Source organism: Cygnus olor, chromosome 6 (genome assembly GCF_009769625.2).
Source record: "Cygnus olor isolate bCygOlo1 chromosome 6, bCygOlo1.pri.v2, whole genome shotgun sequence".
Classification (NCBI taxonomy): Eukaryota; Metazoa; Chordata; class Aves; order Anseriformes; family Anatidae; genus Cygnus; species Cygnus olor.
The window spans coordinates 8871635-8892195 of record NC_049174.1 but is presented as its reverse complement, the minus strand read 5'-3'; the positions used below and the strand labels follow the sequence as shown (position 1 = coordinate 8892195).

At 45.1% G+C, this 20561-nt stretch overlaps 1 protein-coding gene across 8 annotated transcripts in view; it reads left to right on the top strand.

Moving 5' to 3' along the window:
• The window catches only part of FN1 (fibronectin 1), a 53708-nt gene that overhangs the window by 29143 nt on the left and 4004 nt on the right, over positions 1–20561 (top strand). For 2 of the 8 annotated variants that reach the window (XM_040560785.1, XM_040560784.1), the window contains exons 23-42: positions 65–151; positions 871–1062; positions 3384–3656; positions 4706–4888; positions 5871–5960; positions 6570–6839; positions 7061–7177; positions 7604–7768; positions 8480–8635; positions 9435–9548; positions 11247–11516; positions 13387–13574; positions 14668–14755; positions 14939–15115; positions 15419–15508; positions 15721–15900; positions 16547–16636; positions 17446–17912; positions 18461–18599; positions 19791–19955. In XM_040560785.1, the coding sequence (XP_040416719.1) occupies positions 65–151; positions 871–1062; positions 3384–3656; positions 4706–4888; positions 5871–5960; positions 6570–6839; positions 7061–7177; positions 7604–7768; positions 8480–8635; positions 9435–9548; positions 11247–11516; positions 13387–13574; positions 14668–14755; positions 14939–15115; positions 15419–15508; positions 15721–15900; positions 16547–16636; positions 17446–17912; positions 18461–18599; positions 19791–19955 (3501 nt within the window). The remainder of the gene's footprint in view (positions 1–64; positions 152–870; positions 1063–3383; positions 3657–4705; positions 4889–5870; positions 5961–6569; positions 6840–7060; positions 7178–7603; positions 7769–8479; positions 8636–9434; positions 9549–11246; positions 11517–13386; positions 13575–14667; positions 14756–14938; positions 15116–15418; positions 15509–15720; positions 15901–16546; positions 16637–17445; positions 17913–18460; positions 18600–19790; positions 19956–20561) is intronic. The other 6 variants (XM_040560790.1, XM_040560787.1, XM_040560789.1 and 3 more) reach the window with 3 other exon arrangements.

Below are 20561 nucleotides of genomic sequence, written 5' to 3'. Positions count from 1 at the left end.
GATGCTGAGGGAGCTGACGTGGTTCTCAGTGCCATAAATGATTAATTTCTCTGAATGCTTGCAGCCCTGTCTCCACCAACCAACCTGCGCCTGGAGCCCAATCCCGATACTGGAATCCTGATAGTCTCCTGGGACAGAAGCACAACTCCAGGTAGCTATATGCACTGTGCTTTGAACCCTCCGTTGTACCAGAATGGTAATGCTTATTCTACAGTGCCTAAGATCTTGATGGGAAGCTTGCTACTGAGCCATTTAAGGAAAAAATATATATATATTTTTGGATATGTCCAAGGATATAATTCACAGTTAAGTATAGGCTGCCATAGAACTTCTCATGACTTGCATTCCATGTAAAATGGTATCTAAAATGCTTTTAATCATTTCAGCTGGTTTAGGGATTTGAAGGATTTCTTCAAATATTCCAACTGGTGTTTAAACAGGAAAAGCAAAATAGACCCAAAAAAGACTTTTGGCAGTGAAGAATGAGTTCATGCCATTGAGAGTAAGCATGGAATTTCTGAAAGTGTTCAAGATCTTTCCCTGTAGAATCTGTTGGGAGCTGTACAATTGGCTCCCATAAAACAAGGATTGAAAGGCTTTTGAAAACTCCACTCTCAGCAGATGTATCTTTTCTTGATATGTCATGAGATTTTTTTCACCTTGAAAGGTCTCACAGGAAACTGAAATAATGCTGTGAGGGTGGTGTGCCCCCAGAGCTCATATCAGAGTGTTTGGCAAAGGAACCTCTTGCCTGCTGGGTTTGGGCTGGCAAAAACACTTGTGAAATGTAATGTTTGCCTCAGATGTTTATACTGATGCCTGATATAAATAGAGCACGAGTTTACTGCATACTGGATATCTGTATTTCAGGAATTAGTGGCTACCGAGTGACCACTGCTCCTACCGACGGGCAGCAGGGCTCCACCTTGGAGGAAGTGGTAGGTGCAGATCAGACTACCTGCACCTTCGAAAACCTCAACCCGGGTGTGGAGTACAACGTCAGTGTTTACTCAGTCAAGGACGAGCAGGAGAGCATCCCCATCTCCAAAACCATCACGCAAGGTAACAAAAGGATGAGCAGCAGTTTTAGCTTCTCAAAACTCAAATTGTTAAGCCAGAGAGCTCTACATTGCAGAACTCCAGCTAGTCGTCTGGCAGAGGCTCGGACTTCGGATTTAGTCTCAAGAAACAGAATAGCTGTGTTCCATAGTATGACAGGAGTTTTTATACCCACTTCAGTGTAGGCGGCCTATCTTCTGTCCATAGACAGCATGGTGTTAAGGAGATGGGGCTGGTGCAGCAGTACATGATGATTAAGGAGGTGAGTGCTGGTGCAGCTCAGAGCTGGAGAACAGCAGAGACTATATTTGACCCTGCAGTGCCCCAGCATCTGGAGCACAGCCAGTGGGAGTAGGAAGTAGGTGAGGAGGGGTATGAATAGGATGCAAGCAAAGGAAGTTTTGGCAGCAATAATGGCAGAAGATCAGCACAATGCAGAAGAGAGCGGAGGCTGAAATGCCCATCTTCTGGGACACAAGTGGTCTGTGCCATCTCCCATTACATACTGAGATGACTGCAGAAACTACCTTTGTTGCCACACTAGCAAAATTAATGTCCATCTCCCCAGATGGCTTCATTTCATTTTCCTTTGTGAGGGCCTTGTTTGTTTGTTTCTGCTCAGCCCTGAAGTGATGCCAGCTACTGTTTGCTTGCTCATATAACACTGCTTTAAAATTTCCATGCTTCACTGAAGTGCTGTATGCTCCCTGGGAGTCAACTAATACTGTGATACTGCCTAATTAAGGCAGTAATAGCTTTAGCCCTTTTTCCATCTTCTGGTGTGAGAAAGAGCTAAGAATGTATGTCTTTGGCTTTTAGCACTCTTTAAAGGTGATATGATACATGCATTCCGTGTGGATTAACAATGATTTTACAGAAAACCGATATTTTTGGCATCTATTCTGTAAAATAAGTTGTTTTTTTTCCTCTTGTCCTGGCAGGACAGTAAAATAGAACATAACCACTATTATTAAAGCCAGTCAGTCTCTTCCAATATTACTCTCCCATAATTCCTTTTCAGGCTAAGATGTAACAGTCCAACAGAACTGATACTGAGCCTTGAATCTTTGACTCACCTGCCAGTGTCTGATCCTGAATGAGGAAAGGCAGCTATTAACTCCCACTAATTTCAGGATCACCTGGCTAAAGTTATACAGCCAAATCTTGTGGCTTAAGTCAATACCAGTTTGTTGACTTGAGCAGCTGAAGGTTTGACCATTGTAGATTAAAGATGCATCTAACATTTATACACATGCTCACCCTTGTTCTGTTGGTCTTAATGTAAAGGAAAGGAACAGCTTTGCTTTAGGAATAATGTCCATAGGAAAAATGTTGTAGGAAGAGCTGTGCTTGTTGGCCATACAGACACTTAGGCAGAATCTAGAAGGTCATTACAGAGGATCAGGTTTGAGGCTTTGAAAAATTTAGTCAATGAATCAAGTCAGCCTGTTGGCCACATCGTGTCCAGGCATACCCTCTGATTATGGTGACATTCTCACTCTTACAGAATACATACCATCTAAAGCTAATTTTTAACCATTTGCCATCTTTTCAAAAAAAGTCTTTTGTTATTCACTGTTCTGGATCATCTTTTTTAGCACATATATTGGCAGCAGTTAGTGGTAAGTAGAACTTGAGGAATTCTGGGCCAGACCCTCAAGCCATTACAGGTATTTGAGACTTTTTTCCAAGTCCCCTGTAAGTAGTTTGGATACTGGGTGATCCTCACTGAAGCTTTATGATGGTTCTCACTGGCTGGTGGTGTAGGCCAATTCATCCCCTTCAAAGGGGTTGATATTTTTATGATCCCAATGATAAAAGTTAAGTTTAACATCTGAACAAGACAAAAAAATCTCTAGGTCAATCACTAATATTTCAAATCAGCTTGTTTTATTTATACAATAAAACTTTGTTCTTTTGTTTTTAACTTGGAAAAAATAATTGGGGTGTGCTTTTTTCCTCTGTCAGAAAATGATGGTTCTTTGTCTCATCAGTGGCTGGCCTGCTGCAGGCCTTTTTGAAAACTGTATGTCTGAATTGAAAGAACATTGTCTTGGGGGAATCTGGGTTTCAGCTTCTGTCTGCCCAGTGAGGCAGCTGGAGACTGTGTAGAAGGGTACAAAATAAATTGCAAAAATACCCCAACACCCTCCCCTTCCCCAAATTCCTTTTTCCCCCAACCCCTAAGAGAAAGTCTTCATATCACCACAATTGCTTTCACAGTTCTGTCAATGTTAATAGTGATGAACACTGCTTTTTTCTCCCCCGTCTTTCTTTTGCCTCTGTGTGTCTTTGCCTCTTCCATTTGCTCTTTAACTCATTAGAGGTGCCCCAACTCACTGACCTAAGCTTTGTTGACATAACTGACTCAAGCATCGGCCTGAGGTGGACCCCGTTAAATGCCTCCACCATTATTGGGTACCGCATCACAGTAGTTGCGGCAGGAGAAAGTGTCCCTATTTTTGAAGATTTTGTGGACTCCTCAGTAGGATACTACACAGTCACAGGCTTGGAGCCGGGCATTGATTACGACATCAGTGTAATCACACTCATTAATGGCGGAGAGAGCGCCCCTACCACTCTGACACAGCAAACGGGTGAATTTTGAAAACTTCTGTGTTTCGTGACATGGACGGTGTTTCATGCTGTCACTAGCTGTTGGGATGACAGGGCTTTGTCCAAAGAGGAATTGAGCCACTCACTGGGGGAAAGACAGACAAACCCAGCTTAATTCTTTTTCTAAATGGCAGCTGGGCCTGGATACGCACTGCTCAATTTTCTAATTTGAGGCATTTTAATACTGTAAATGGCTGTAGGCTTGCAAGCCTCATTCACCTTCAGATTTCTGGGATCCAGTTGGAATCGAGAGTGTGAAACACGAGCTACATATACACCAGACATTTAAACTGTGGTTCCCCAAAATCAGAGTGCCAAAGGGTGAAGCAGTTCAGCAGGCACCCTCCAGCTTATTTGTAGCCTTGAGAGCTATTTGAGCCCCTAGCAGTTTGTTTCAGTGGTGGCACCACTCTTTCCACACTGCCCTAAAGGATGCAGATGAAACACCACTCCCTGAGGACATGCCATTGACAGCCATGTCACACCGTCAAGGGTCTCTGTAGTGCATGGGCAGAAGGCGAGCTGAAAACTGGTTCTTGCATGAAATCCTATTGTGTCTGAAAATCCGGAGGCTGTAAATCCTTCAACACAAGTAGAAGTAGTCATAGGAAATTAGTGGTATACCCTCTTCTCTCCTGTGTGTGCATGTATGAATTCTAGATGAGATGACTTTTCCAGCTGTAAGCTGCTGTATGGCAACTTTAAACCTCTCTTGGCTCCACATCTGTAATATGAAATCCAGCTGCAAGAAGCACATTACTGAAACTTGCTACCTTGTTTTCAAATTAGCCCCGAAGGGTATATTTAAAGTATTGGGAAATGCCAGGAGGCTAAAGGAGCCTGACAGCAGTACAGGCATATTTTTCTCTTAACTGTAGTAGAACCAAATGTAGTCTAGAAGTCTGTTTGCATGGATCTGACACAGTCTGTTATGCATGAGATATTTTCTCTAGTGACTCCCTAAACACGTGTCTCGATCAACTTTTATGTATCAGAGAAGATTAATATATATTTGTTCTTTGCTATATAGCTGTGCCTCCTCCCACTGATCTCCGCTTCACTAATGTGGGGCCTGATACTATGAGAGTGACATGGACTGCACCAACTTCCATCGTGCTGAGCAGCTTCTTGGTGCGCTACTCACCTGTGAAGAAGGACGAAGATGTTGCAGAGCTGACGATTTCACCCTCTGACAACATGGTGATCTTAACAAGTAAGAGAATTAGATAAGACAAATATAAGAGGCCCCTTATATATGGGTGGAGATGTGGCATAAGATGAGGGAAAAGAAAACTGTTTGCTGTAAGTATAACTGGTCAAACTCCCAGCTGATACAAGCTGATGTCAAAGTAGCCTCATGCAAACGCACACAGGTGGATTTTGGCCACTTGCTTTAACTAAGTTAAAAGTAAACCACAGGAAAGCTTTTCCCATCAGTCCAAGGACGGTGGTGAATCAGAGTATGGGGTAATTGCTTTGCTTTGCAGCCTGGTTAGGTATTAAGAGTAAATACATATTACTCTCCTAGTTTGCCAAAGAAGACAAGGACCTATAGTGCAGAGGTTTGGGGGGGGGGGGGGCGGGGACGATCAGAATGTGCTAAAGGTCATTGTCCCTTTGGTTCTGTATATTTGGGACCAGAAGATAAATACTATTTGGAACTTCAGGGGACATGGCAAAAAATCTTGGGCACTTTTCAAAAACTGAGTTAATTTTTGCTGGTGCAAAAGTTGTGTTTTACTTCAAGGTTTTTTTTCCCCATCCTGGAATTGGATTGGTTGAGTGAAAGATGATAGCTCTTTTTAGAATAAGGGTCCAGATCTGAAGCTCATGTAAATTAGAATAGCTGTGTTGAAAATCCTCGGCTCTGTTTCAGTTTATATCAGCTAAAGCTTTACCCTGGTGCATAACTAGATAGCTAGAAGGGGCTGTGATGAAAACTCATTGCTTCTAGCCAGTCGCCACAACATAAGAACACAGTGATACAGGATACCGTGCTCCTTCAGGCTAAAACATTTCTGGCAACAGTAATGCCACAAAAAAAGATTTGAGTTTGACTGTCCCGAAGGCTCAGATCTTCCATCAGGTAAAACCCGATTATCCCCATAAACACAATTAAAATTGCATAGCTTTTTAAGTGACTTCTAGTCGTTAGTAAAGAAATCTGACTAAACCCCTTTACTTAAACTCCACAGATCTGCTCCCTGGTACTGAATATCTTGTGAGAGTCTACAGTGTTTCTGAGCAACATGAGAGTGCACCTTTGTCTGGAATCCAGAAAACAGGTACTTAGACAAAGCATAAGACATGCTTAGTGCATTAATTAGTGTCGTCCATTAAGTTGATCTTGCTGCCCTTGCTTGTGTGGTCACCTTGTCGACAGACCGTCAGATAGATATCAGAGCAATGCAAATCCACAACTTGGGAAATACTAGGATGTCTAATATCTCATTCGGTGTGAGCCACAACTTCTGGTTCTAAATAGAGCATCATAGACCCTCGTGTGAATGTACCAGTCGTGTGTGCCTGAGAACGAGCCCAGGCAGAGCCTATTGTATCCGTCGGTGACTTTTGTTTTACAGCTGTAACAGCTTGCTGGTTGTGTGCTGCTTTATGTTGTGTTGTCTGTGTAAGAAAAAATATTAAAACAAGTCAGACTGATTATTTAGAGAAGACTTCAGATGTTGACCAAAGTTGCCATACACTTTCCTGCAGTTGTGTTCCAGCACTTGTTTATCTTGCTTTGATCCTGAACATGTGTGCTTAGTTCCACAGCTGAATAGCATTTGGCTTAAGATACGGCAGAGTCATGGTACTGAGCTTCATGCAACAAGACAGTGGTGATGATTAGTTGTTCAACTGAGCTCAGTCTCTTGTCTCTTTGAAATACCCAGGTCTCGATTCCCCCACTGGCCTTGACTTCTCGGATATAACTGCCAACTCTTTCACCGTCCACTGGATTGCTCCTCGTGCCACCATCACCGGCTACAGAATCCGGTATCACCCAGAGCATGGTCCCAGCAAGCCCAAGGAGGACCGCGTGCCCCCCTCACGGAACTCCATCACTCTTACCAGCCTGCTCCCAGGGACCGAGTATGTGGTCAGCATCATTGCCATCAACGGCAGGGAGGAGAGCGTGCCCTTGGTCGGCCAGCAAACAACAGGTAAGCCTTGAGGGACGAGTAAGCTGACTAAAAGTTGCCTTGAGGATTTGGGGTGTCCTTTAGTGAGGTAGATGCTGTTAAAACCAGATATGATACATCACTTATAGATGTGTGCACAGCGCTAGAACTAAGACAGATGAGAAGCAGAGAAGTACAGTGTGATGGGTGTGATCTGTACTGGTGTATGTTGTGTTCAGACTCTCTCTCACTTCTATTTCTAGTGTCTGACGTTCCAAGGGACCTGGAAGTTACCCCCACCAGCCCAACCAGCCTTGTGATCTCCTGGGATGCTCCTGCAGTGACAGTCAGATACTACCGGATCACTTATGGTGAAACAGGTGAGGGCAAGCTGCTCTGGCAGTTGCAGACCAGCAGATCTAGTCTGAGGCAATGAGAAAGCCACAGCAAATTGCAAAGACAAGTTTGACTGCAGCAGACAAAAACCCCTCTCTTTGAGATCTTTGCAGCATGTTTAAAGAAGATTGTCAAATACAAGGTTTATTTTTGCAGGAGAACAAATTATCTTCATGTGCCCCCTGCAAAAAGGAGCATTTGGAGCACTCCAGTCATTTTAGAGGTGCTTCTGTGTGCATATTTAATTTTTCATTGGGTACGACTGAAAAAACCTGACGCAAAATTCACTGAAATCAACATCATCCTCTCTTCAACTTAATGCCTATAAGATTGTCTTGTGTTTTTTTATGATTGAAAATGTATACTTGAAGAGATCCATTACACTTCTTTTTCCACCCCATCCTCTTCAGGTGGAAGCAGCCCTGTACAGGAGTTTACAGTGCCTGGCACCGTGTCCACTGCTACCATCACTGGCCTCAAACCTGGCGTGGACTACACTATCACCGTGTATGCTGTAACTGGTCGTGGAGACAGCCCTGCCAGCAGCAAGCCAGTTACTGTCACCTACAAAACAGGTGAGACCTGTCTGTACAACAAAACCCCACCAAAAACGTCACCAAAAACAAAACAAATAAAAAAAAGCTTTTTTTTGGCTTACCCCCCATAAAGTTGGCACTGATCCCTGGTTTCTGTTAGAAGCCCTGGGCTGTGTTTTAAGCCCATTGTTTTCAGTGGAGCTGCATGTAACAGTGGCCCAGCATGATAAGTACATGACCCTGAAGGGGGATCTCAGACTTTTGGAGGAGGAGAGACCAAGTGGAGTCCAGATGGGGACAAGCAATGTTTGACTGCTCGTTGTGGAATGGAAATCCTGTTGGGCTCTCATATCAGAAGTCCGGGTTGGCTCAACTCTGGTGCTTCTGGTGCACTGTGACTGCAATGAGACCTAAATTTCTAACTCCAGGACTCTCTTCTCGCTCCTGGTCTGGATCCTACTCCTACCGTAGCTGCAGATGAAAGCATTTAGTAACCTTTAAAAACAACAGAAATCCTCAACTAACCTTTATACAAGGTCTGTCACCCATATAGCATGGTTAAGACCTTTTTGCTCTGGGCTAACGTGCTGCTATTTATTTGTCCCTCATGCTTTCTGTTCCAAGAAACACAGCCTAGATAAGAGATGAATAAAATTCATCTAGGAGGTAAATTCATCTAAGGAGGTAATTCATCTAGGAGGGAGAGTTTCCTGTAGCATTGTACTCAGAAAACCTGTTTTTATTGCCCAGAAATAGACACACCATCCCAGATGCAAGTTACTGATGTCCAGGACAACAGTATCAGCATCAGATGGCTCCCTTCAACATCCCCAGTCACAGGATATCGGGTGACAGCTGTCCCCAAGAAAGGCCATGGACCCACAAAAACGAAAAATGTCCCTCCAGGTAAGAGTACACGACATCCTTCAACAGGTCTATAAGGCATGCAAGACTGGACCACTAGAATCAGCACCATCAGGTGCTAGGCATATGCTCTAAACCGAACTTTTTCCTGCTTGCACTTTTCTTCCATCCTGCTAACTTCACTGAAGTCTCATCCAGCAGAAGCTAGGGCACGTTTTTGCCCTGAAAACTTGACACTTCTGTGATGCCACTCTGCTGCAAAGGTTTGTCCTTGGCAACCTCAGTGTATCTGAGAGGTATCTGGATTTTTAAGTGAATGCTATTGGATTTTCTACCATCCAGCAAAACTTCCACCAAAATCCTTCTGAGGGTCACATTGTCCCTTAGTCACAGCATATGGAACTTGGTCCCTGCTACATACAGCCTTGATCTTGTGACCATAAAGAGGGCCAGCCATCTCTCAGGTTGCTCTCAGGAACACGGGCAGAAGGTTTTGTGGGATTTACACAGGTGCTCAGGTATGCCTGTGCTGCATTTGGGCTAATGGTCAATCCTATCGCAGAAAACAACAAGAACTGGTCAGATCTTGCTTTTTCTACTGTGTTAATCTCCCTTTGAGCTGTGGGGCCTTTGAGCAGGTGCAAATTGCAGGTGCCTTGTCCTGCACTGTCAGAGAAGCATAGTGCAAGCAGAATTTAAACCTGATGTGTCAAACTTGTCTCATTTTAATGTTCAATCATGAAATGACTAATATGGGCCCTTCATCCAAGACTGCTTGGAGGCCGGTGCTCTGCAGCTTTGTGCAGCTGCAGACAGACTAATGTTGTTCTTTCCCTGCCAGATCAAACACAAGTCACTATTGAAGGTCTGCAGCCCACAGTTGAGTACATGGTCAGTGTCTACGCTCAGAATCAGAACGGAGAGAGCCTCCCCTTGGTGGAGACAGCTGTCACCAGTATGTATTTCACTTTGCGGTAACAAAACATGTTATTTATTGATGTCTGAATCTACCATGCAGTATCACATCCCAAGTGAAACCAAGCGGTAGGTGCCCAGATCCCAGCAGAATGCAAGATGGCCTGCCCTGCGATAAGTACCATGCACCTAAATTGCAGATGCTGGCAAAAATGCAGTCCTTCTCCCCCAGACGCTGGCAAAATGCAACTCTCCACCCCACAAAATACTGCACTTCTGATTTTCTTTCACTAAAGCCACAAAGTCTCTTTGGGCTTTGCCTTCAGCCAATCAGTGGAAAAAAATGTGCAAAGATCTCCTTGCAAAGATCTCCTTTATGGAGCTAGTTGGCAAAGGTGATTACTGTTAAGGGACTGGACTGAGCTTGGGAGCATTTGACCTGTGCAAAGGAGTAAATGAAACTTCATGAGTTACCAAGAATTTGACTAGGCACTACCAAAATAAAAGAATGCTGCCCTCCAGTTGCTCTATCTGCCTGGACAGTACTGCTCTTGAGCACAGAGGAGGCAAGAGGGAACATGCAATTAATTCAGAAGGGTGCCTCTGTAAAGTGCCTTTTTCAGGGACACTTCTGAGGTAGGGATTTCCATATACTATTCCTGTGCTCAAGCTTGCATTCAAAACCACAGCTCAGCCACAAATAGTTGCAGGACTGTCCTAAAGACAACAGACACTTTGCTGAAGCTTTTCAGAGAAGGGGGAAGTTCGCATCAATTTTGAACCAAAAAGTTCCTGGAAAAAATCATCTTTGCCAACTAGAAAATGTGGAAAATTCAGGACTAACATAACATGGCAAATAAAAAAAAAAGTTGCAATCTTTTAGATGAGCGTAACTTGGATCCAATATAAAAATGGTATTATAGTTCCTTTTATTATGTATAACAGATGGGTATAGCTCTGTGTAGCCACAGTAGACTTGTATGGAGCAAGGCTCACTTACCTTGCAGTCTAGCATCAAGCTCAAATCTTTCTAGGAATATCTAATTAATTGGTCTAATTAGGAAGTGTGTGCATCACCCAGTTGCACCTGTGGACATTCTGTGCACTCAATACAGAGCTGAAAAGTTTTTTGTTCCTAACTGGTATCTTAAAATATAATATACTGAGTAATTTTCTTGATAGGTGTGTTAATTGGATGTTAATTTATGAAAGAAAATAGTGGGACTGATTCTCCTCGGACTGGTGCTTCGCACAGCAGCTGACGATAGTGAAAAGCTAACGCAGCATGAATGCAAACTTACCGAGTCAGCTGGGTTGTCTGGCTGCCTTTAGCACTGGGCACCACGTACTGCCTCAGACAGAAACAGGTCTCGAGATGGCCAGATATTTAATTTTTTCCTCTTGACCACTTGAAGCTAGCTTAATGCTGCTGGACTTGTCTGAAGGGGGTTCCAGTGCCAAGGGGATTCAGATGCAGGTACAGGTCGGTGTCCTGGCTGCCTCAAAGGTGTTCAGCAAGGCTAAGAGTGCCTTCCTGCTGTCTGGCACCCGCAGACTGTCAGCCTGACTCTGCACAGGCGTAAGCATGTGTGCAAGGTGCAGCACAGAGGAGAATCAAGTACCCTCTCGCCCGCGCAAAACCGAAAACTGCTTTGCATGTAATAGAGAAGCTTTTTATTTTCCTCACCCACAACCTGCTTTTTATCACTTAACCTCTTACCGTTAATTTGCCTAACAGACATTGACCGCCCTAAAGGACTAACATTCACTGAGGTGGATGTTGATTCCATCAAAATTGCTTGGGAAAGCCCGCAGGGGCAAGTCACCAGGTACAGGGTGACCTACTCAAGCCCTGAGGATGGAATCCATGAGCTATTGCCGGCCCCAGGTGGCGAAGAAGACACTGCTGAGCTGCATGGCCTCAGGCCAGGTTCTGAGTACACTATCAATATCGTTGCCATATACGATGACATGGAGAGCCTGCCCCTCACTGGGACCCAGTCCACAGGTACACCTCTAACTACACGCCCAGCAGGCCATGGCAGCGGCGGCTTCTGCCCCGTTGGGTAAAGTGTGCTTCTGGTGCTCGGCCCTGGGGAAGCCCCGGGGGCAGCAAAGGGGATGTGATTGCTCCTGAGAGACGCGGAGCTGGCACTGGAGAGCTGGCTGCCAGCCGAGTCGGCCTGTGGATGCGCTGGGGAAGGGAGAGCGTGCAGGAAAGATCAGCTGGAATGAAGAAGCAGATTGCAGGGAAAGGAGGGATGCTGCTTTATTAGCCTTTTCTCAGTCCTCAAGTGGATTGGTAATGTTCAGTCCCTAGTCAGGGAGCCTAACGCCTGGTGGGAATACCCTCTCACCACACTCTTGTCTTGTCTGTAGGGTTTGGGGGCCCTGTGACCAGAAGCAGTTACCAAAACCAGAGAGACTAGGGCAGCTTCCATCCCCCAGGGTCCTCACCTCCTCATTGAACAGATCAGTGTGAAAAGCTTGGAGACTGGTTGACTTTGAGGTCTCTCAGAGCCTCTGCATCCTTCACTGGCACTGGCCTAAGGACTGCAGCCTGTGTGTATGCCCACACCCTGCACTCACGTCATCTCCACAAGAACAGGGCATCCTCTGTTCAGGAGACCGCATTCCCTGATGTGCCAGTCTGATCCAACCCAGAGCAGAATACATTTAAAAGTCCTTTGTGAGAAAGGAAAAGGAAACTCTTCCTTGAGATACAATTACTTCTAGCAATATGGAATTCATTACAAAGCTTGCACAGTGCCAGACATGTCGCAGTAGCACCTTTGTAATAAAGGTTTCCCATTCATTTGTGGATGAAAAGTTGGCACTCTAATTCCAGGGCAGTAATGAAGACAGTGGTTCCTAGTGTTCAGATTGCACTAAACTGAAGCAAAGTGCTGTAATGATTGAAACAGCTGGCTGACTACCTGCCAGAAATGCAAATAGAGTAATTTTTTAAAGCCCACTCTCTGTGGTTCACCCTTTGTGGGTTGTTCAGAGGTGTATTTGAAGCCATTCAAGACTTTCATTGACTCTTATGGCCTTTAGATTGAGCTCTGCTTGAGCAAAGCAGCAAGGGAGAAACATCTTTTATTTCCAGTCTATGAAATTAGAAAACTTCACAGCAATATGCTAATAGGGGGCACTATAGTAAGGAATATTTTTCTCTGTTTACAGCCTGAGGATTACAAACAGTAAGGCAAGATGTTTCAGTGGATGCTTCCTGTGTTATGCAAGCATTTGTTTTTAAAGATATCAGATATATTAGCTCACAAACAGCCTCTTGTGATGAGCCTTATGGCCACCACAGCTCTGCTTTTCCATTGCCTTGCTCTCTGTGTAGTAATTTACACTTGTGTAAGTGGCTGTAAAATGCTTCCCCTCTGCATTTGGCAGTATTTTTATATCCTCTTTGCGATTCCTGAGCCTGCTTCCTACTTACTTTTGTAAAACATCAGTCATGCTTTAGAAATGAACAGAGAGAGACAAGTGAAGCAGGACTAAACTACCAGCCATCTGATGAAAAGCAGAGGCAGGCAGAAGAATTAAAACAGATTGGCCTACTACAGGTGTAAGCACCTCCCAAAGCATTCACCTTGTATCTTAGTGTTACTCACCTAACTTCAGGGTTGAAGCAATGAGACCTCCTCCTTATTTCTCCAGAAAAGGCTTACCACAGACTTGAGAATCTCCTCCTGAATGCCTTATCCCCTTCCACGGTGCTGTGCACCTGTGTTTGCAGAAAGCACACTGCTTTCCCCCTCATGTATTTCAGGCCTGAAACTGTCTCATGCTCAGGACAGGATACTGTTTTATCTGAGACCATCACCTCCTTCAAACTAACCATGTGCCAATCCTGATTTCTGCAGCAATCCCACCTCCAACAAACCTGCAGTTTACTCAGGTAACTCCCACCAGTCTTACTGTCAACTGGAATGCACCAAATGTTCGTCTAACTGGCTACAGAGTCAGAGTGAACCCCAAAGAGAAGACTGGTCCTATGAAAGAAATCAACCTTTCTCCGGACAGTACATCTGCCGTTGTGTCTGGATTAATGGTAACTTTCCTTTGTGCGATGCAGAGAAGTGTGTTTTGGTGTGCTATGAGAAGGAAATGTTAAAACTTGAACCCATTTAAAATTCCTGGGTTGGAAACCTCAGCTGGAGTAGCTCATTACAGTTCCTAGGGGTCTGACTCTGTTTGATGTCTCACTAGCCATCAGCTGTAACTATTCATTATCATAGTTTTTAAAAGGCGAGGAACTGGCCTACTGAATCTGCATTCTTCCCTCCCCCCTCGTTTAGCATGGAAACTGGATGCCTTAATCAAATTCAAATAATCAGGTTCACAATCAACAGCAACCCAGAAAAATGCTTTTACACATCTTTCACAAAAGAGGTCAGATAAAGTGACCGTACGCAGTGGTTTTCAAGCTGTGATATGGGAGATCTGGCAGTCTTACCTATTTCTAAGACATCTGCAAAATGTAAGTAAAAATGCAGGTCTTTTATGGGTATGCTTAAATTTGCTGTATAGCCATCTTCTCCACTGGAAACATTTCAGTAGTTCGTGTACTGGAAAATGCTGAAAATCACTGCTCTTAGGGTGCCTGCTATCTTAAAAAGCTACTGATCTGTTTTTAAGGAGTTTTATGAATCATTTTGAAAAGTGAGCCTTAAAATACATTCTAATTTAAGTGGACTCCTGGTCCGATGCAGTCAAAGACTAAAGACCATGCTTAAAACTTTAACTTCCACTATTCTCTTTTCTTCACAGCAAGAGCACCTTATCATAGCAAATGGCATCCATTAACCCCAGGAGAAACAGGATAGGAATTAGCTTTTCCTGAAGAGTGAGCTGTGAAGCACAGAGATCCCAAAATGAGGGATGACAAGCTTCTTCCAGGATTTCCTCTGCTCCTGGGTGCACACATGTACACTAATAGCATTATCAACGCTACTGTTTATCAGGGTCCATGTCTTTTATGACAGGTGGAAATCATTAGAATCATCCCGTTAATCCCTCACTGGTTTATTTTAAGGTTTCATACCTCAGTAACTGGTGACCAAGAAATGGGGCTTTACCAAACACAAGGGCATTTCTCCCTGTCAGGTCCTTGTCATAACGTGGTGTAACAACTCCTGTTCTAGGTGGCAACCAAGTATGAAGTGAGTGTGTATGCACTGAAGGACTCTCTGACCAGCCGACCTGCCCAGGGGGTGGTGACCACTCTTGAAAGTAAGTGGGGGATCCTCCTCAAATGACCAGTTATTCTGTGCTGGGTGAGGAGGCCCAGAGACAGATCAAACTCTGTGTCAAACGTAGGGCTCTACACTAAGTTCCAACAAAGGCCTTCACATTTAGTCGGTAAGATTCACAATCCCCGCAGTACTGACAGGAGACTTTTTCCTTCTGGTGCAGATGTTAGTCCCCCTCGCAGGGCCCGTGTGACAGATGCCACAGAGACAACCATCACCATTACCTGGAGAACCAAGACCGAGACAATCACTGGCTTCCAAATCGATGCCATCCCAGCAAGTGGCCAGAACCCCATCCAGAGGACCATCAGCCCTGATGTCAGGGCCTACACTATCACTGGTGAGTGAGATGCTTCAGCAGGCCATCAGCAGGTATGCTGGGTTCTAGCTTTGTAGCAGAATTTCCTTGACGGGAATAATACAGGAAAAAAAGGTGGGAAAAAAACATGAGTCATTACGACCAGCCTCCAAGAAGTTGTTGAAAGATGTTCTGCTGCCTCTTTTAAATGGCTTCCTCAGATTAATGTTAAAACAGATAGAAAACACTGCTGAAGGTTCTCCACACTAACAACTGGGGCTGCCTTTTGTAATATACTTACTGTTTTAGCAAGAAAAGCTAATGTTTCTTTCAACTTCATTTCAGGCTTGCAACCTGGCACTGACTACAAGATCTACCTTTACACTCTGAACGAGAATGCACGCAGCTCCCCGGTAGTGATTGATGCGTCCACTGGTAATGACATTGCCTGACTTCTCTGCTCATGTTCATACAGTGATCACCTGTGGGCGGGCAGAAGTTGTGCACATCTGACCACATATAACGTTACGACTTGCAGCAATTTTATTGTGTTATTTCTGAGTTTGAAAAGGGTCTCAGAAGATAGAGTCTGGGTAAAGCTGCTCGCCTTTCCTGCACTTGACTTGTTTCCTTTTGTTTTCACCTAGCTATCGATGCTCCTTCCAACCTGCGCTTCCTTACAACCACAAGCAACTCCCTCCTGGCTACCTGGCAGCCTCCCCGAGCCAAAATCACAGGCTATATCATTAGGTACGAGAAACCTGGCTCACCACCCAAGGAGCTTCTGCCTCGCCCTCGGCCCAGCACCACCGAGGCCACTATTACAGGTACGTGTCTCTGCTTTGTTTGGGAGCTCCTCACTTGAAGCACTTGAGCTTAAGAGTTGCTTTTCTTTTACTAGTAGCTGGGAGCTGTTTAACTCCATCCTCTCAACACCCCTTGCCCTCTTACCAGGCATAAGTATACCACCAGCTCGTGCAGCTGAGTAGCCACAGCAAAGGACATCACTGTACAGAAAGCACTAGGGAATTCCCTCCTTCCCTGTGCAGGAAAATTCCAGCTTTGTTCCTCCGTGCTTTCTGGGGCAGTACAGAGTCCAGCCCCCTGCTCCTCAGAACAAACTGAAATCTGACCGTGTCAGCTGGGATTGCAGATGCTGCAGACACAAAACATGAGTCTTCAGAATGCGTGACTGACGGAGTGCCAGAATCATGGGTTCTTTCGCTTGAGTGCATAACAGTTGTGGCAGCGGGGGAAGGAAACATCTGTGTATTGTTAGATCTGATAGCTGATCTGAGTAGAGACATGTATTGTGTTTATAGGACAGGCATGTCCATAAAACCACTGTTTCTCATTAGAAACTGTAATAACAGAACAAAGTTGTCTTTCTCTTAGCTGACCATCACATTTTATCATTAGGCCTTCCCCCCCCTCCTCTCTTTAAATATAAAATTTTCTTTTCTCCCTCTCCAGGTTTGGAACCAGGAACTGAATACATCATCTACATCATTGCTGTGAAGAACAATCAAAAGAGTGAACCGCTGATTGGCAGAAAAAGGACAGGTAAAACAAAGCTCTAGGTTGTTGTTGTGTGCTAGCAGGAGATGATGTCCCCTTCTTGGGGAACACCAACTCAAGAATGAAATAGCAATAGTATGTAAAATATCCTGTTCACACCATGTAGCCATTCTTTTTTGAGTCAAATAGGCTTTGTAAGGAGGATTTTCTTTCTAGGATGCAGGAGATGAGATTCCTAAGTTACATGAATAACGTTTGGCTACGTTGAACACCAAGAACAAATCAACATACCTGGTGCTTGATTCTGGCCTGGGTACTTAATCCATAGTTAACTTAAGGTTAATATTCATTTCCTTCTAGCTTATTATGCCATCAAAGGTAGAATCGACTTACTTGTTGCCCATTGCATTTCTCTCTTCACCCCCTCCACAGTTTGAGATTGCAAAAATACCCTGTAGATATCCAAATGCCATCTAGGGGCTAGTTTCTTACTGCACACCAGTGGTTTTCTTAATTGATAACCTCAGAATGTCTGTTGTAATTACATCTTCTCAATTTGAGCATTGGTGGCTTCTTTGGGATGCAGTGGTCAAAACTGTTGCTCTGCTGTATGAAAAATTCATACCAACACACTTCTTATGCTCATGTATGAAATAAATATATTTATACGCCATATAAATATATAGAGAAATCATTACCTTCAGTAATCACAATGAGATCATAAAAAGTGTGTTGTATCTTGGGACAACTGCTAATCTGCTGTGGATGCTGTACACTGCTCCATCCAGCTGTTTGATTTACCACTGTTAATTTGCCGTGCTTTGCTTTATGGCTTCTAACCTTTCTTTGGCTAGATGAGCTTCCCACGTTGATTACCAGACCACACCCCAACCAGCCCGACATTCTCGACGTACCTTCCATTGACGAGGGGACCCCCTACCTCACAAACAATAGGTATGACAATGGAAATGGTATCCAACTTCCAGGCACTTCAGGGCACCCACAGACAATAGGACACCAGGGACAGCAAGTCTTTTTTGAAGAGCACGGCTACAGGCGGCCTGTACCCACCACAGCAACTCCGCTCAGGCCGGGGTCGAGACGGCAGCCGCCGAATGTGGACGAAGCCATCGAAATCCCCGGGTACCAAGTGCCTATCATAGTCGAACCTTCCTACCCTCACTCCCGTGGGCCCAGGCGCAATGACACCACGGGGCAGGAGGCTCTTTCTCAGACCACCATCTCTTGGAGGCCGTTGCTGGAGAGCACTGAGTACATCATCTCATGTCAGCCCGTCAGCCAGGACGAGGACACTTTGCAGGTAAGCAAACTGCCTGAGCACGGGGATGGTGCTGCACTCGCTCTTGGGCCTCCAGCCTTTTGCTGTGTTAAAGGGGTGGCAGGGAGGGTTGGCTTAGTCTTATTAATGCAGCTGGGGGCAGGAAGGATAAATGCTTCTCGTTCACAGCGAGGCTACAGGATAAAACGGCCAAAGCAAAGCCCTTGAAGTGCTGTCAGTACCAACGTTTCACTAGGGAAAGGGGTAGTCAGGGAGACAACTGGGAATTTGCTCTAGAGTTTCAAAGACTCAGGTTCTGCTCCTTCAAGCCAAGGACTCACTTAGCCTGTCTCCTTTCTCCCCCTCCATATCTGTCTCCCTGAAATGGTGATAACTTACCCATCACAAAGCACAGCCCAGAGTAATTAACTCAGTGGTGTTTGAAGGTCTCGGTGTCTGAGGGGAATGAGCTGGCTGCATCACAGTATAGAGCACAAGTCAATCTAAACACCATGTCTTTGTGAGTGGGGTGGCACCTGAGGAGTAACCACTCTTTCCTTTTTGGTGACGTGCCATTGCTGTTGTTGCAGTTCAGGGTCCCTGGCACTTCCTCCAGTGCTACGCTCACCGGCCTTACGAGAGGGGCCACCTACAACATCATAGTGGAAGCCCTGAAAGATCACCGGAGACAAAAGGTGCTGGAGGAGGTAGTCACGGTTGGCAATACTGGTAAGTGAAAGCTCTGTGGAGTCGAGGTGAGCCTTTGCTGCACCTGCCTCACTTTCTTTGATCAAAGAAGCGAGTACCTGGTGCCCAGGCTCAAGAACAGGTCTGAAAGGAACCTTTGCCAGCAGGGTACTGGGACAAGTAACTTGTAAGGTATGCTGGTTATGGATAGCTGCCCCACTGATTGTGTGACCATAGCTGTTTTGATCGGTTGTCTAATTATGGAGAATGTGCCCTGAGGCTCCATACATTCCTCAAGGGTCTGTGCTGGAGAGAAAGGGCAAGAGATCTGGCATTTGCAGCTCTCCAAGGAAGTCAGGGATCATGCTGGTGGTGCAGATTCCTGCCCAGCAGGGAGGACTTGCAGTCACAATAACACAGCGTGCTAGTGGGAAGATGCTGGTGGCCATCTTAAGTGCTCTGTCAGTCATTTGCCACTGCCTCTGTGCTGGCTACCCAGCAGCACCACGAGGCTGTCCTGAAGGTCCAGCAGCAGGGCAGGCTGCCTGCAGAGATGCTGATGAAGCACAGACAGGCTGCACTTAGCAGCCTCGTGACCAACCACAAGTACTTGTGGGCAGAGGCAGCACTTGCCACAGCTGGAAAGCCCAGAGCCCACACGCACCCTGCAGGACCTGGGCTTTGCTTTTACCAGCACAGGGATACGATCAGCAACTGTTTTTTCTCTCCCTCCATTTCATCCTGTGTATTTTGAGGTCAAAAAAGAAGGCAGGAAATTCCTCTCCAACAGCATGGCTGTAAGGTCTCATTCTACTCCCCCACCCCACCATAAGCTAGGGTCTGAAATGCCTCCAAAAAGCGCCCATGCAGCCACCACCCTCCTGCCTTTGTCCCCAGCATCTCACAGCACATTTCTCATACACAGGCTAAGTCAGATTGCTGCTCCTCAGCAGCAAATGCAAAATCTCACACTTGCTTGAAACTTGGCAAATCAAAATGAAAATAGCCTTCACGTCAGCTTTTTTCTCATTCAACTGCTCTGACACATGCAAATGGAAAATAAATCGCAGGGAGTCTGAACTGCTGACAGAGTCATCAGGCGTGTGCCCATGGGGTAGTTCCATTACTACCAGGATGTTTTAAGGAAAAAAATGCACATATTCAGTGAAAATCGTTCTGTCTTTCATACACAGCAATAGGAACTAATGATGCCTGTTTTTCTTTCCCTTCCAGTGTCTGAAGGACTCAACCAGCCAGCTGACGACACCTGCTACGATACTTTCACTGGCTCCTTCTATTCCATTGGCGAGGAGTGGGAGCGGTTATCTGAAACTGGCTTTAAACTCTGGTGCCAGTGCTTAGGCTTTGGCAGTGGTCATTTCAGATGCGATTCTTCTAGTGAGTAGCTGGCTTCTGACCTCCCCTCCCTGTCCCTAACCCCCCTGAGCTCTAAGGGCATGTTTGACAGCCAGTCTGATCCAAACATGACGCAAATGAACACAGGCTCTTCAGTTTTTAAACCAAATCAGTGTTTTGCATCATTAGTGGTGATGGAAAACTCTGATTATTTCTCAGCTGTGCAACTTGTGTAGCATTGCTGTTTATTGCATCAGCAGCAATCAATATAGTATTGGTATATGATGACTTTTTCCACTAAAATTAAATGTTTTTGTTATTTTTCCTACCCTTTCCAGGTATATCTAGGCAATGTGTAAATAAATGTGAGATAGACAAGGTGCCTAAATGACAATATCTGAGTAGCTATTTAAGAAGACAGCTTTGAATAGTAAACTCTGGTTGAATTTTCACCTCCCAGTTATGTTGCAGAGGGCCAGACAGAACTTGTGTGGATTTCAGTGGGTATTACAGCAAGTCCAGAGTCTGCTTTGCATCGCAGACAGCCTTTGCAAAGCATCTTGCAGAACCAGTTCTCTGATTTCTCTCAGTGGCTCTTTGAAACCACGAAGCAGACAATACCACTGCCACAGGTCTAAGGTTTAGTCT